The 16,558-nt window shown below is 39.6% G+C and overlaps 1 protein-coding gene across 3 annotated transcripts in view; it reads right to left on the bottom strand.

The window, feature by feature from the left end:
* The window catches only part of LOC112923152 (midasin-like), a 167,671-nt gene that overhangs the window by 43,880 nt on the left and 107,233 nt on the right, over nucleotides 1-16,558 (bottom strand). For all 3 annotated transcript variants that reach the window (XR_011998423.1, XM_072745083.1, XM_072745084.1), the window contains exons 51-64: nucleotides 15,764-15,896; nucleotides 14,010-14,125; nucleotides 13,088-13,221; nucleotides 12,262-12,419; nucleotides 11,924-12,044; nucleotides 11,352-11,562; nucleotides 10,769-11,000; nucleotides 10,329-10,455; nucleotides 9,534-9,704; nucleotides 4,926-5,140; nucleotides 4,144-4,531; nucleotides 3,254-3,363; nucleotides 1,909-2,614; nucleotides 164-325 (exon numbers count right to left, since the gene is read on the bottom strand). Coding sequence is in view for 2 of the 3 variants with exons in the window: in XM_072745083.1 (XP_072601184.1) it covers nucleotides 164-325; nucleotides 1,909-2,614; nucleotides 3,254-3,363; nucleotides 4,144-4,531; nucleotides 4,926-5,140; nucleotides 9,534-9,704; nucleotides 10,329-10,455; nucleotides 10,769-11,000; nucleotides 11,352-11,562; nucleotides 11,924-12,044; nucleotides 12,262-12,419; nucleotides 13,088-13,221; nucleotides 14,010-14,125; nucleotides 15,764-15,896 (2,984 nt within the window). In the remaining variant the exon portion in view is untranslated. The remainder of the gene's footprint in view (nucleotides 1-163; nucleotides 326-1,908; nucleotides 2,615-3,253; nucleotides 3,364-4,143; nucleotides 4,532-4,925; nucleotides 5,141-9,533; nucleotides 9,705-10,328; nucleotides 10,456-10,768; nucleotides 11,001-11,351; nucleotides 11,563-11,923; nucleotides 12,045-12,261; nucleotides 12,420-13,087; nucleotides 13,222-14,009; nucleotides 14,126-15,763; nucleotides 15,897-16,558) is intronic.

The following is a 16,558-nucleotide window of genomic DNA, read 5'->3' as shown; positions in this document are numbered from 1 at the left end:
ACAAAAAAGGAAAGGGCAAAGATGGAGTGTGAACAATCAAGAAAACGAAGTAATGACTTACATAAAGATATGGTAAAAAGATAGATAATCAAACCATTCAAAAGTAACACAGGTGGTATCAAGGGAAATTGTTCCAAAACAAACCCTGTTACCACCACCCAACCTTTTCATGAAGTGGGAACTGCTTTCTGAACTCCCGTTCTTCCTCCTCCTCCTCGCTCAGGGCTGTCCTGGAGTTTCTGCTCCTATATCTGTATAGGCTGCTCTCCTGCTCGGCCTTCTCTTGGGCTATGCGTTCCTGTTCATCCCACTCATTGATAATTTCCTGAAAAGTCACACATTTGAAGGGAAACTTCTTTGCCTTTGCTGAGGTGCTTAAATAAACAAAGCAGAACTTGCTATCTCTTAGTTTCTCATGATAACAGTACCATGGTTCAAAACAAGTAAATGCCAACATCCAAAAAACTCCAGGTAATAGCAAATAAACTCTGTTTTTAAACTGTATCTGCAGCAACCCATTTTCTAAATTCCCCCTTGCTATAGTGCTACATTTTCACAGTGTAAAAACATGCAACAATAGGGCTAATGCCACTGGAACTTCCTGTCAGAAGTTAATGGAGTTCTGTACTAAGGATAAGCTCTGGGTAGGAAATGTGGGGGTTGTGACTCAGACTGGACTTGGCTAACAACTCAAGCAGCTGGACCAGGAGTTCAGGAAACAGAAATGTGGGCCAGGGGCAGGGTGGTTACAGGGCATCAATCAGGCAAAACTGGGCTATGCCTTACCACTTTTTAAATCCCCAGTAACTCTAAGATTTTTAAGTCCCAAAGTTTGGCAAAAACTATAAATTAAGAAAACACTCCGTACTGATGAGAATCAAGGAGATGAGCATCTACCTTTCAGAATGATAGTTTGTACTAAAAACCTAAAGCGGTTAATCTTCATCCCGGCAATTCTGCTTTCTAAAATTTGTTCCCAAAGACCTAGGTATAAGACTATTTATGGTGGTGGCGATGTTTTCTAAGACAGGAAAAAGACCACATAAAAATATAAATGCTCAATGATAAATTAGTTAAGCGTCTTAGAGCATATCTATATAATAGAAAACTAGACAGCTAGTCAATAGGATGTAGGTGAAAAATACCGTAATTATGGAGGAAAATAATCACTTAGTGCTCTCAGGTTTTTTAAAGCAAAGTATAAAACAGAATGGACTTTAGCAGTGGTTTGTAGAACTCTAGCAACTTAAGGACCAGCTTCAGAAGCCACAGAGAGGACAGAATTGTCCTCAATTAAAGTATGTCTTTTATCTATTACATACTGGGAAACTATTCTAAGACTTTTATTTTTAAAAGAGTTCTACTACTAAAAAACAGAAATTTATAAACCACTGGGATGAATGACTTAAATTTATAATGTCACAGACATACAGGTACAGATACATCTACAAACAAACAAGGCTAGAATGGGATGCACCAGAACGTTAAGTTTATATAGCTTAATTTAAGTGGTAAAAAATCTAGTAATTTTTATTTATATTTATTCTTTTAATTGTATAAATTGAGAACAAATTGTTTTTGTTGATAAAAAAACAGAAGTTACTTTCTTAATAAAAGCTGTTACTATCACATGGCCAAAACCACCATAAATAAAGTCTAAAACAAAAAACAGACCAGGGGAAAATATATATAGTGTGTGTCAGAGACAAAGAATTAATATCACTAATTTTTTCTAATCTCTTAATAATTCAGGGACAAAGACCCCCCAAACGGAAAACTGAATAGGAGTAAGAAACGAAGACACTAGATCCCACTGCCTAATCACATGGTCTCCATCCACATTGCTAATGTCCTGCAGATACCCTGCTTGTGCTGCCAGCGCCCTTCAGGAGGAAGTCGTGGGCTTACCTGGCACACGTGTCTGAAAAGCTGCAGAGCCCTCTGGTCCAGCTCTCCCTTGCACAACACATGGGAGCGCAGGTAAAGAAGTGCATTCATCAGCAGCTGCTCTCGCGTTGGGCAAGGTCTCTGGCCCTTGCCTTCTAGTTCCTTTCCTCCTGAGCGCTTGAGGATCAATTTTCCAAGGCCTCGAAGAACCTCTTCTGACTTCACTGAGCATAAAGTATCTGCATGAGCATAGTAAGTGGGGAAGGCAGGGCCCACCGATGGAAAAGCCAACAAGGATGTGGCCAGGCTACCCAGCCTGTCTGCACAGACTACACTGCCATGGAATGAAGCACAGACTTCAGATGCCACCAGCCTCATCCCATGCTGCAACTGCAAGATGGATGCCTGCAGTGGGGTCACAGAGTCTGGATACAGGGCATACTCCTCAGCCAGCCGCTTCCTGAACTGGTGGTGGGATTGCTGCCAGGAGGCTTCCTCTTTCAGAAGATTCTGGACCACCTGGGCAGACCGAGGTCCATCCATGTGGAGGGCCTGCAGGAGCCGTGTGAGCAGATCCTGAACAGCAGAGGCCTTGGCAATGCTGGTGACATAGTGGTGGATCTCCTGCACCAGTGACTCATAGGCAGGCACCTGGGGTCTGAAGGCCTGCTTCTTTGACAGGCTGCAGATTAAATTCTCCAGATGATCAATTCTTTGGCGAAGTAGTCTAAAGGCAAATTAACACAATATACAAATTCAGTCAGGAGAAAAACAGCGAATCTAGACTGAGCCCTTAGCTAGGAAAACAAAATAAAGACATAGCAGCCCCTAAGGAATAACATGAGGAAAATATTGACTATTATAATGTAAATGAATAATACAAAGAGATCATTCATCACATGCCACACATGGTGCTAAACAACGGAGATGCATATTTCATCAGTCTAATCGCAATTCATCAAAGTAAATGCTATTATTCTCCCCTTACAGACACGGACTCCAAGGCTGAGAGGCAATTAAGTGATCTATTCAAAGTCTAAAGGCAGGGGCAGGACTAAACACAGACCTGCTACACTATATAATGTTTACCAAGACAACAAACCCACAGAGTGCACATCACCAGACCCAATTTCTGTCATGTTGAAAAAAGTTCTGGTTTCAATGCTCCTGACCCCATGTGAATCCTGCCCCTCCTTTCAGAATATTAATTTTTCCTGACTATAACCATGGCTTTAGGGTCTAATTGCTAATGTAGTTCAGAGTATGTATTATCACCTCCAACTGCAATTACATTGCAAAGGCCAACCTCAAAATGTCTTTAAAAAAAAAAGTCAATAAACCCCCAACACAATCACTCCGCTGTTACCTGATGTGAGGATGAGAGTAACGGATAATGACTTCATCTTCCAAGTCTGTTCCAGTCAGTAGCTGGGACGAGAGCTTTCGGGTCTTCCACTCACACTGCAACTGGTGTAACTAACAGAAAGGAAGAAGCACGTCTGTTGTGCCCAGCTGTGACCCTGTCCAAGAGGACAATGCCCCAGGGAAAGGTAGAGAAACTGGATAGAAGGAATCTGGGCTCTTGAATGACTCAAGAGCAGGGGTTTCTGCTCCATTAACCTGGACCACTCACCTTAGAGCTATTAGGAAAAGAAACTACCTTATTTACACTGCTGAACTTCTAAGGACTCTGCTATAGCAGCTTAGTCTTTACCAACTCATATACTAGTTCCACATTTTGAAGAAAGAAAATTCTATCACTATCTTTATATATTCAGCTCCTGAGTTTGGTCAGAAGTTCAAATATCAAGGGATACCACATAATCTAAATCTACTTGATCCTTGAGTTTTAGATAACAAACCAAAAGTTCAAAAGCTGAGGAATACCATACCGCATCTGAAGAAGTTATCCAAGTCCAAATATTCGACTTAGTTCAGATAGAGGGAGTACGGATAGGAGAGATACCACTAGTTCTCTGGCAATGCCTCAGGTATTCAACTGCCGTGACCTCTGCCTACTGTAGTCTACTGGCAAATACATCAGAAGCTTAGGAAGGACCCCTCCAAATACCTAAGCTTACTCAGAGGAATTCTCAAAGAGGAAAATGCAGTCATTAGAACACACTCCTGGGATATCACAGGGTAGCCTATGCAAAATCATCTCTCTGGTGCTCTAAGCATTCAAAAGGCAATAAAAGGAGTAATATACTAAGTCAGGGATGGAGCCCCATGCTCCAAATTCTCACCCCTCCGTACCTCTTCCTTAGCATACTTGAGCTTGTATTCCCTCTTCACTGCAGGGTCAAAGCGTGCCTGTGGAAGCCATGTCTGAATCTGGAGCAAGCCAAGGCTCACCCAGAGGCTCCCACGACGGGCTGGCTCAGAGAGGTCCTGTTTAATATCCCCTTCCCCAAACAAGTGGCGCAAGGAAGTAAGCAAGAGGCATAGCAACTCTTTGGGCAGAGGCTCCTGTCCAGCCATGTCTCCAAGAGTCTGGCCCACATGCTGGAAGGCTTGTCTGTCCCCGAGCAGCAGCTGTTCGCAGTTCTGCATATACTCCTGCCGCTGGGGTTCAGGGAGCAGCTCTGTCAAACCCGCCAGGTGCCGACACAGCACAAGCCTCTGGAGCTGGGAATCCGTGCGTCTGTAGAGATAAGGAAGCACTTAAGGGCTTGCATTACATCAAACAGCACTCTTTTCTCACAACTATCATTCTTTCAGAAAATGACAAGGTAGATTGCATTACTGCACTAATTCACCACTTAGAGATGAATTTCTCTGCTCAAGTAACCTTACATGCTTTTCTAAGCTCCGCTCTATCACAATAAGCTTAAAACCGACAGAGGCACTAGCCAACTCCTAATATACTTGTCATGGGCTAAAAACCTGCTGATCCAATCAGAAAATATACTTGTCTTCAGCCATCAAAACTAGCCACTACAGAAACAAGTTATGACTGAGTTCTCTGCTACATGCTCTATAAAAAAGACAGAACTTTACAGTCTACCTGGGAGCAGGGCAGGGGAGGGCAAGAATACCTGAATTCTGTGACTGAAGGCACAGCCATGTTGGTCCAAAGCGCCAGGCTGATGTCCTGGAGCTGCTGGGCTTTTTCAACCCATTCTCCCAGGATGACATGTGAGGAGGACAGGATAGGGAGGCCACTCACACCCCAAGGACTTCCTCTGCAGCTGCTGGTCAAGACTTCAAAACAGCACTTGGAGAATATGGCTCTACTGAGACTGCTGGGGCCCTGATGGACAGAGAGGAGTCATGTATCTTTTAGAAATTAAAAGGATTTGGGATCCCTGGGTGGCTCAGCGGTTTAGCCCCGCCTTCGGCCCAGGGCATGATCCCAGAGACCCGGGATCAGGATCGAGTCCCACGACAGGGTCCCTGTATGGAGCCTGTTTCTCCCTCTGCCTGTGTCACTGCCTCTTTCTCTCTGTCTCTCATGAATAAATAAATAAAATCTTAAAAAAAAAAAAAAAGAAATTAAAAGGATTTTAACAAGCACCACTGAGCACTTCAGAGGAAGAAAGGGAGTAAAAAAAAAAGGAGGTTCAAGTTGCTAGAACCAGGTAAACATCAACCAGAGTGCAGAATGGTGTCAGGTGTTAGGCTTTTTTTTTTTTTTTTTTTTTTAAGGTGTTAGGCTTTAAAGAAACAGACTCCATTCTCAAAGAATGAGGAACAACTGGTGCTTTACTAATGCAAGAAAATCCCTCCAACCTGGGCATCAAGAAGACCATTCTTGCAGTAGAGCTAGAAGATAAATGTTAAGAGCCAGGGACAAAGTTTGTCAAACCTGTGCTCCTTGGACTGTTCATCTGGGACACAGTAATAGCTATCTACAGCAAAGGATTAAGTGGTTAAATACATACGATGGGAAACACTGTATATACTCTGTAACTCTCGGGAATTCACAAGATTTCTCACTGAAGGCTTTCAGAAATATTCTACAATAAGGAAATCAATTTTGAAGGATGCCTGGCTGGGCCTAGTCAGAAGAATATGCCATTCTTGATTTCAGGGTCATGAATTGGAGCCCCATGAAGGGTACAGAGGTAATGAAAAAAAAATTAATTAATTTAAAAGATAATTTTGATAGAGCAAGAGAACAGAAGAGTCCCAAACCAATCCATGAACATCTGTGGGAATAAGGTATGATAAAGGTGGCATTTCAAATGAGTGGAAAGGATAAATTAATCAAATGTGGTGTTATTATACTGTTTTTAGATATACTGTTTGTGTAAAATATTTAGATACCTACCTCACAAAATAAGATATCCAGATATAACTAATGATTTAAATATAAAACAAAAATATACAAAAAATGTTAGGCAAATGGTTTTCACCTCTAGGGAAAGGGAAGGAAGACTATTTTTATTTTTTAAAGATTTTATTTATTTATTCACGAGAGGCACAGAGAGAGAGAGGCAGACACACAGGCAGAGGGAGAAGCAGGCCCCATGAAGGGAGCCTGATGCAGGTCTTGATCCTAGGTCTCCAGGATCACGCCCCATGCCGAAGGTGGCACTAAACCGCTGAGACACCCGGGCTGCCCCAGAAGACATTTTTTTAAAAGCATGACATCAAAGCCAGAAAATAGAAAGGGGCTAGAATATTTGAAAAGAAAACATTATAAAACCTGAGAGAGATGGGATGCCTGGGTGGCTCAGCAGTTGAGTGCCTGCCTTCGGCCCAGGGCGTGATCCTGGAGTCCCAGGATCGAGTCCCACATTGTGCTCCCTGCATGGAGCCTACTTCTCCATCTGCCTGTGTGTCTCTCTCTTTCTCTCCCCGTGTCTCTCGTGAATAAATAAATAAATAACATCTTTAAAAAAAAAAACCTGAGAGACAAGAGAACACTAGAAATATATTTCTAACCATATGGTGGGTAAAGGTTTAATATCTATAATTTTTATAAAGAGATCTTCAATATGAAAATGATGACTTCATTTTTTAACAAAATGAGCAGTAAACATGACTGAAAAATACATGAAGGAAATATACATACATATAAAGATGTTTAATCTAAAAAAATAATCATGAGAACAAATTCAAACAAGATTTTTTAAACTGATTAGCAATAATTTAAAATGCTGGTAACACCTAGTGTGTCAAAAATGTAAATAAATAGGGGATCCCTGGGTGGCGCAGCGGTTTGGTGCCTGCCTTTGGCCCAGGGTGCGATCCTGGAGACCCGGGATCGAGCCCCACATCGGGCTCCCGGTGCATGGAGCCTGCTTCTCCCTCTGCCAGTGTCTCTGCCTCTCTCTCTCTATGTCTATCATAAATAAATAAATATATCTTTAAAAAAAAATGTAAATAAATAGATTACATAATAAGTGAAATTGTGCTCTAGTCCTAAGTCTTCCTGTGATTATCCTGGGCTTTGTGACCTCCTCCTTTACCAGCTCCTAGCATGTTTGAAAAAGTAAAAAATACACCCTGTTGATAGCAGCATTATCAATAATAGACAAATTATGGAAACAGCCCAAATGTCCATCAACTGGTAAATGGATAAAATTTACACACTGGAATATTACTTAGCCATAAAAAAAAATGCAATATTGCCATTTGCAACGACATGGACAGAGCCAGAGAATACTTTGCTAAGTGAAATAAGTTAGTCAGAGAAAGACAAATATCATATGGTTTCACTCATATGTGTAATTTAAGAAACAAAACAAATGATGATGGGGGGAGAGCGGGGAGAGGCAAACAAAGAAACAGACTCTTAACATAGGAAACAAAATGACAGTTATTACAGGGGAAGGGGCCTGGAGATGGGTGTTAAGGAGGGCACTTGTGATGAGTACCAGGTAACTAAATTCTACACCTGAAATTAGTGTTACTCTGTATGTTAACTGGAACTTAAATAAAAACTAGGTGGGGAGGTGTATGTGTGTGTGTGTGTGTGTGTGTGTGTGTGTGTGTGAAAAACAAAAACCACTGCTAAAAACCACCTGCCCAGACATTCTGAGAATAGCCATAAATTTCTTTAACTGTACAGACATTCTAACCAAGGAATAAATTCTAGTTTTTATTATAGGAAAGGGAGAAATAAAGGCAAAAAACCTCTACATTTATGAATAAGTGATTAAATTCCAGCACATTAGAACAATGGCATACCTTACAAAGTATAAGCTGGAATGACATGTTTCCATGACATACGAACAAAGAAAGCGATCTTATTTTTATGTATATTTAATACAAAATATATGTGAATAAGATACAGAGCAAATAATACTTATTGCTACAGAATTCTATATAGTTGATCCTCGATCAACACAGGGGTTAGGAATGCCAATCCCCCACCCCCACCCCACCACATACATAAAAGAAAAACCCATGTATTTAATGGTTAACTACCCAAAACCCTAACTATGTACAATACTGTAGAAAAAGACACACAGGCCTTCTGATCTCCAACCAAAGTTGGCAAAGTTGGACCCTAGAGTGCTATCTGCTACTTGCTACTATACCCAAGAATGCAGAATCTCCTTCCACATAGAGTCCAGAGAAAGGCAAAGAACCAGGGAAGGCAGAGCACCTTTACTCACCTTTTCTGGCCACTTGCTCCACCTGGCCCCTATTCCAAGTTCTAACACCGTTCCTGCTTACAGAAAATGGTGGCAAGCAGTGAGCCAGCTGCCACTATCCCTGTGGTATTAATTTCCTGCCTCAGACTTTCAGTACCATGGATAACAACTCCTCCCCGCAGTCCCCTCCGTCACCAAGAATCCTGTTTAGTGCTCATCCTACCCCCTGGTTCTCCTAGACTTCTTACTTCAGGGAGGAGGCAGGTTATCATTCTGTTGTCCTTGGCCAACTCTGGCCAGTGATAGGTCCTACCACTGTAGTGAGAATTCACCCCCCAAGCCCGTCAGTTCCTTTGTACCTCTTTCACCATTCAATACCTCAATAACCAAGTCTTGCACAGGTAGTAGGATAAGGAGTGCCAGAATAAGATGATGGCCCTTTTGTTCCAGCCTTCCCTGTATCTTCCCTCGAACTTCCCTTTGCTTCTAGGCATTTGGCAACTTCTACCTTACTTTTCAGTCACAAATAAAATACATATTTATTGGAAAACATCCATGTGTAAGTGACCCCGTTCAATTCAAACCTTGTGTTGTTCAAGGGTCAACTGTATATACACACACATATACACACATATATTTGTATAAATGTGACTAGAAAGAATATTTTATTTAGAGAATAAAGTGAAGACTATTATTTTAGAGAGAACATGAGCAGGGGGGAGCTTAGAGGGGGAGAGGGGAGAAGAATCCCCAAGCAGACTCTGAGCTGAGTGTAGGCCCAATGCAGGGCTCAATCTCATGACCCTGAGATTATGACCTGAGCTGAAAACAAGAGTCAGATGCTCAAACAACTGAACCATTGAAGCACTCAGGTACCCTGAGTGAAGACATTTAACTTTATTTACTTTAATTCAGAATTTTTGAAATAATTTAAGATAGAGTATCTTTTTTGAAGGTTTATTTATTAACATCCTGCAGAAAATAAAGTATTAGAGAATTACTTATTTAGGTGTTCCTCTGTCCTTGGAATAAATATTTATTGCTAGATCAAAAAAATTTTCCACCATCAAACATCTTCATGATTTTATGCCAACAAACCTTCAATGTGGAGTCCAGAAGGGACCTAGGCATCTCCCTCTGCTGTAGATCAGGCAGAGGGCTCCACGTTAGCCAGTACTCTGGATTTGTAGTCACAGTACTGCTCCAAAAAGACCCAAACATGGAATTAAATAAGTCAGACCACAACGAAGTAATTTCTTCGGTAGACACCTAGAGATAAATAGATAAGAGGATATCTGAGAAAAATTCCATAAACCGAGTTATGAGGTTTCTGTCTTATAACTCATCTAAAATTAACATGGGTCTAAAGGTGTTAATTCTAATGTCCCTGATTTTCTGCCACCCTGGTCATCTTGGTTAAGCCACTTATTAATGATAATTTTATAAAACTGAGATCTGCTTTTATGAGGTACAGGAGGAAATATAAGTGAATCACATGAATATAATATCAGCAAAACAGATAAATGAATAGAGCATCATAAAAAAATTAAGGTTGTACTAATGAAGTTATATTAACTGTAGTTTACCACTACTCACATTCAATTCTTGGGGGAAAGATTAAAAACACCCACTATGTTTTTGCACAAACAATAAAAATAAGCAAATATTTTAGCCTCATTTAACTGGAAACCAAATAAAATGATTCTAGGAAGAGCTGGGAAATACACAGATAATTACTGCAAAAAAACACTCAAAATTCTCCCCCTCTGAAAGTTAATTCAAGTAAGATTGGAGTTTTGGACATAAATAAACCATTCTGCAACCAGTCTGTCACAATAAGTCTAACTGGGTCATAGTATAGAGGTTTATTTCCCTTTTGATTTTGGTTTTTACCTTCTGATGGTGCAGTAAGGACCAAAGGTCTCGAAGCTCTTGCGGAGCAACTGGTGTGCGCTTAAGACAAAATGTGATGTGATGACTTATCTCCTCATCTATCTGGGGTTGCTGATTTTTGCTGGATCTGTTCCACAAATAAAGAGGAAGAAAGGATGGGCTGTTGGCTATCAATAAAGTGCTAAAAATCTATTATGTATGGGAAGATGGAACACACAGAACTTATAGTGCATCTATTAAAAAACAGATAAGCAATTCTATTGGAATAATACCCAGTAACTTGTAGAGGTGGAATCAAAATAGGCAAAGAATCAGTGGCAACTGACTTCTCTTGTTGTCTTTCAGTAACTAGTCCCCTTTAAGTCTGTACTTTGTTTCACATTAGGATACAGAGAATAATCAAACAAGAAAAAAAAGTCCCCCAGAGGAAAATGGCTTACCTTCTTAAACAGGCCTGTGTCATAAAATTAGCTACCACTTTGTACTGCCAAAGCATAGCCAGGTACTCCATTGCAGGCCACAACTGAACACTCCTGGTAAGCTGGAGTAAGGAGGTAAAGTCTGGTTGGAACACGGAGGAAGCTTCATTGTGCTTTTTCTCCAGAAAACCAAATGAAATTCCTTTGGCTTTTAGTTCTAAACAATGAGCATTCACAAGATTCTTCAACTCATCTGGACAAAAAGACACATGCAACATTATAGCATAGTGATAAACAGAACAGGCTTAGATTCCCAACTAATCATGTGACTGTGAGCTTAAACTGAGCTTGAGTTTTGTACTTGTAAAATGATGTTATTAATACCTGCACAATTCTGATGAGAGAATTACATAATATATGTAAAGTTCATCTCTATGCCTGGCACTTATTTAATTGTAGTTATAGCATACAAAAAGAGGAAAGAAAAAAGAAAGTGAAACAGAGTAAAAAGAAAATCTAAGGGAAAAACTTAAAACGTATTGGCTACTGGGCAAGAGATACTCCTGGAACACCTGTCAGTAGGTTAAACTCCAGAGTATATTACCTGGATTGGCATCTTCCAGAATATTAGCTCTGAGGACCAATCCCCAGGCCTGCAAGAGACGTTTTTTAAAAGTCCATTCAGAAGCAACCACTTGGAGACGATTAATGTCTTCCCACCATCCACTTTCCCCAAGGGCAGGCATCCGCTCCCTTATGGCAAGCGCTTTGTTAAGGATTTTCAACTGAGAAAAACATTCCACCACCAGCTTGTTCTGAAACAACAAAACCCAGGAGAACCTACTTATAGAGGAGAAATGAGATTCTTTTGAGCAGTCTGTTCACATCTAAGAAAACATTTTAAATATTTCCACAGTGCTTCTAGAAAACATACAGTTTGTTTACCCCTGCTGCTCTCAGATTTTACAGTAATAAAGTTAAAACACCACCCAGACTAATACTGTCAACAATAAGCAAGATGTTAACACTTAACAAATCAGTTAATCGTATTCAGTGAACACTTAGAAGTTAAACATTTAGGCAAGGATAAGTCTAGTTGAATGGCAGGCCTCATGCTCCAGGCGAACTTCAGAAGAGGTCAGATCTTTGTGTTTACTACATGTTTCTTAATTATACCTTAAAAGGAAATGGTCGTCCCAGGAACTTCTGCAACTTCTTTATACCAGTGAAGCCACCAGTCGGGCTCCCCAAGCAATTCTGAATATGTTCTGAGACCGTCTGAACCTCTTTGTAGTATCTTTAAAGGGGAAAAGAGCAGAGGGAAGTAAGGAAAGGCGGAAATGCTGGATAGTAGAGACATAGTAGAGATATCATTTACATTTGATTTACATTCACCAATAGGCCAACGGAATAAACCAAAGTAAAGCAAGAAGAAAAGTTTCAACTCCAAACCCTTTTCTCTTTATTATCATAGATGTACATACTGACATCATTACTCTAAGTATGACTCTTACTTGTCTTCATGGTTCATTAGGAGGTGGGGGATTTGACGGACCAAATGTTTTAAAACCCAGTGCCAGTGCAGGGCAAGCAGGGCCAAGCCCGGGGTATCCACTTTTACTGTGTCAGCCACAGTCCAAAACCGGTCCCGCCACCGCACAGAATCCAAGATCTAAAAACAAAGTAAACCAAATTACAAACATTTCTCAGTAAAAGACACAAGAAACATATTTCAATTGATGATGACTAAGAAGGCTTAAGTGGATTAAAAAATAAATTAAAATTCCACTGTTCTTCAAGAGGTGAATGGATTGTAGTACATACATTTGATGGAATATTACTTGGCAATAAAAAAAGGAATGAACTGATACGAAACAATCTGGATGCATCTCAAAATAACTGTTTTGAGTGTAAGAAGCCAGACAGAAAAGTATAATGCATGACTCCATTTATATAAAATTCTAGAAAACACAACTGATCTATAGGAACCAAAAGCACATTAATGGATGTTCGGGTGGGGGGAAGGGAGAGAAAGGGAATACAAAAGAACATGAAGGAAGGCTTGAGGTTATTAGGTATGTTCACTATTATGGAATGGCTTCATAGACATATACATGTCAAAACATAAAATTCTACACTTCAAATATATGCTACTTATTATGCTAGTTATATACCCATAAAGTTCTAGAATATGTATATATATATATTTAAAACTGTTAAGAAATATTAAATTTCTCAAGTAATATTGGGCATATAATAACACTGTAGTTCATTTCACCCCTAAGAATCTGAAATATTTCTCTTAGCACAAAAATAAAAACATGAAGTACATTTCCTCACCTTAATGACAATGGCATCAGACACAACCCCCTGAGAGGACTGTACCCAGAGCAGGATTAGTGCATCACAAAGTTCAAAAAAAGCAGCAAGGTTGACCACAATTTCATGGGGCGGGCTGTGATAGCTCTCTGGATCTTAGAGTTGACATAAATAAGAACATTTAATCAGATTTAAATTAATCCCTGGATATTATCAAAATCAACTGTAACATGCAACTTAACTGCATCTTTAGTACAAAGGTCAATTTTGAAAGGTCAAAATTGAAAGTAAATTCTTAGCCTACTATTAAACTTAGCAAATCAGGTATGCATATCTATAGAAGTTCTTAATGTCTTAATGAAAAATGAAAATTTTAGAGCAATAATGCAGATTTTATAGAAGTACTTGTTTAAATACAAAACAAATCGAAGTGTATGTATGTTTGAAAGAATAGACAGCACAGAGGAGAAGATACAAATGAATGTACTATTAACAATAACTCCTTCAAAGACAGACTTCTATTTTTATGCTTCAATATAGTCCAAATTTTCTCTGACGATCACAGATATATTTTCAATTTAAAAAATAAAGGAAGAATGAAGAAAGAACCTATAGCCAAATAGTTAGGAGCATGAACATTTTGAGCCAACAGATCTAGATTTCAAATTCTAGCTCTATTACTTGCTAGAGATATGACCATGAGCATCTCTATACATCTTTCTCCTCTTTCACAGCATAGGACCTACACCATGCAAGGTTGCTATAAAAAGTTAAGTGAAATCAAGAACATGTAACAAAGCAGTTGGTCATTATTACTGAATAAATTAGGCCACCAAATCAAAAAGAATCAGAAAACGGCAGCAGCTGCTGAAGGTCTCTTACCTTTAGAGACATTCTGTGATCAGATGCATAACTCAAGAATACAAAAGGTTAAACTTCTTACCTTTATGGAATTCAAAGGACATTCTCAAAACACTATTTCTTAGCTTTTTGCCACCAATGGAAACCAAATTTGCTTCAGTAAAAATCCGTTTTTCCCGGTCAAGATATAGGATTGTCCTGAAATGAGATCAATAATATAACAAATATTATCAGTTATTGGTGTATACTACTTGGCAATCACATCCTCTAACTGCTAAAATCTTGAGAATGCTTGGAACATCAATCTCCTTCAACCTGTCATTCACTTCCAACCCCTGCAAATTCTGGATTGAAGAGATGGAGGTGAAAAGTGATGATGACTGAGTTGGGGGTAGGGGTGAAAATGGGGAGGACAGATGGCTGGGAAAACCTGCATTTAGGTAAACTGCCAGGCTTTACTGTGACCTGACAAACGGCACTATCAACTCTTAAGAGCAGCCAAAATAAAATTAATCTCCAGTGTTAGAAGTTAGCTGGGGAGGCAGAATGGGGAAGCTACTAGGAGGGGGAGACAAGAGGGCCTTTGAAGTGCTACTTCATACCACATGCATGAGTTCATTTTGTGAAAATCCATCGAAACCAAATATACTCATTATTAAGTGTACTTTTCTATAATGTACATTATACCTCAATTACAAAATTAGTTTTAAAAATGTATTACATTGCTTTCATGAAGATGGCACCAAAGGCAAAGAAGGAAACCCGTGCCCCTCCCAAAGCCAAAGCCAAAGCCAAAGCAAAGGCTTTGAAAGCGGTGCTGAAAAGCATGGACAGTCACAAAAAAATAGAAGATCCACATGTCACCTACATTCCAATGACCCAAGACCCTGCGTCACAGAAGGCAGCCCAAATATCCTCAATGAGTGAGTGCCCCCAGGAGAAACACACCTGATCACTATGCCATCATCAAGTTCCCCCTGACTCCTGAGTCAGCCATGAAGAAAACAGAAGGCAACAACACACTTGTGTTCACTGTGGATGTTAAGGCCAATAAGCACCAGATCAAACAGGCTGTGAAGAATCTCTATGACACTGATGTGGTCAAGGTAAACACCTTAATCAGGCTTGATGGAGAGAAGAAAGCATATGTTCGACTGCCTCCTGACTATGATGCTTTGGATGTTGCCAACAAAATTGGGATCATCTAAACTGAGTCCAGCCAGCTATAATTAAATATAAATTTTTTCACTATATTAAAAAAAAAAGTATTACATTACACTGATAGTCAATTAAAAAAATAATGCTGGCCATTGTATTAAATGTGAGGAAAGACCAGCCTATGAAACAATTAGATAAATTTGTATGTTGAGTGTGTAGGTGAGCGTACAGGTGCTACATATTTCTCCAACATGGGAAGTGATGTGTAAGGCTGAGGAAAGGACCTGTGAAAGAATGAGCAGGTGAAAATGGGAGGAGCTGCTGCAAATCATGAATAGAAGACAATGGAAACATGACTATCCTATGATAAAGGATTAATTGCAAAATAAAGACAACATTAACGTTAAGCTGATATATCTCTAAAAGCATCCTATTAAATTATTAAAAACTTGCAAAATTTACAGGCATTTTGACACCAGAGCCAGAATTACTTGAATGAGCAGAGAGCATAAAGGAGAAGCAGCAATGAAGGAAATCCCACCTAATATCCACCACTTCTCGGGTTCAGAAGATTAAACACATGTAAGCTAAACTTGACAGAGTTTAGAAAAGGTATAATCTGTAAAGCTATATTGTACAATGAGGTAAACAGTGCTCAGAATATCAGGCTTCACCTACTTGTTCGCAACAGACTCTAAAAGGGCAAAGAGCTGCTCAGGCTGGTCTGTTTGTGGATCAAAGTCCATTGAATTTCTAATGATGTCCAAAGCCTGCATATTCCATCGGGGATCCAAAAGAATCACAAATTCATCTGGTGAAAATATAAAACAAAAAGTAGAATTTTGGAGTTAAACTCTTTGCCTAGAAAACTTCAGTTGAAGATTTTTACTATCTTAATTTGATCATATTCAGTTCTGATGGGGAAGGGACAGAATAGGAAAATTGCTAGTTTCAGCCCACAGCATTAGAAAAGTAAAATCCAACTGCTTTTACACTTTCCTTTCTAAATGCAAAATTTCTACTAGTCCTGAAAATTCATTCCACTGCAGGATATAAAGTAATCTCTCTGGAACATAAGCATTCCAACCAATACAGTCACTTGCTCCAAAAACAATTCATGAGCTTAATGACCCAATCTGCTGTCATTAACTTCAAAAAACTAGCTTACGGGGTGGGAAAATGAATAAATATGTCTCATTATTTGATTTCAATACGGAAATCAATTCAAGGAGCACTTGGGTGGCATAGTTCAGTGTCCAACTCTTATTTCAGCTCAGGTCCTGATCTCAGGGTCATGGGACCTGTGTCAGATCCTGTGCATGCATGGAGTCAGCCTGAGAGTCCTCTCCCTCTACTTCTCCCCCTCTTCTTTGAACTTGCAAGCACAGATGCACTCTCTCTCAAAAATAAATAAATCTTTAAAATACATACACACACACAAAAAAACCCCTCAAGATTATTTTATTATTTAAA

Source organism: Vulpes vulpes, unplaced genomic scaffold (genome assembly GCF_048418805.1).
Source record: "Vulpes vulpes isolate BD-2025 unplaced genomic scaffold, VulVul3 Bu000000635, whole genome shotgun sequence".
In the NCBI taxonomy this organism is placed as follows: Eukaryota; Metazoa; Chordata; class Mammalia; order Carnivora; family Canidae; genus Vulpes; species Vulpes vulpes.
Note: the sequence above shows the minus strand (reverse complement) of the source record. Positions and strands in the feature narration are given on the sequence as shown.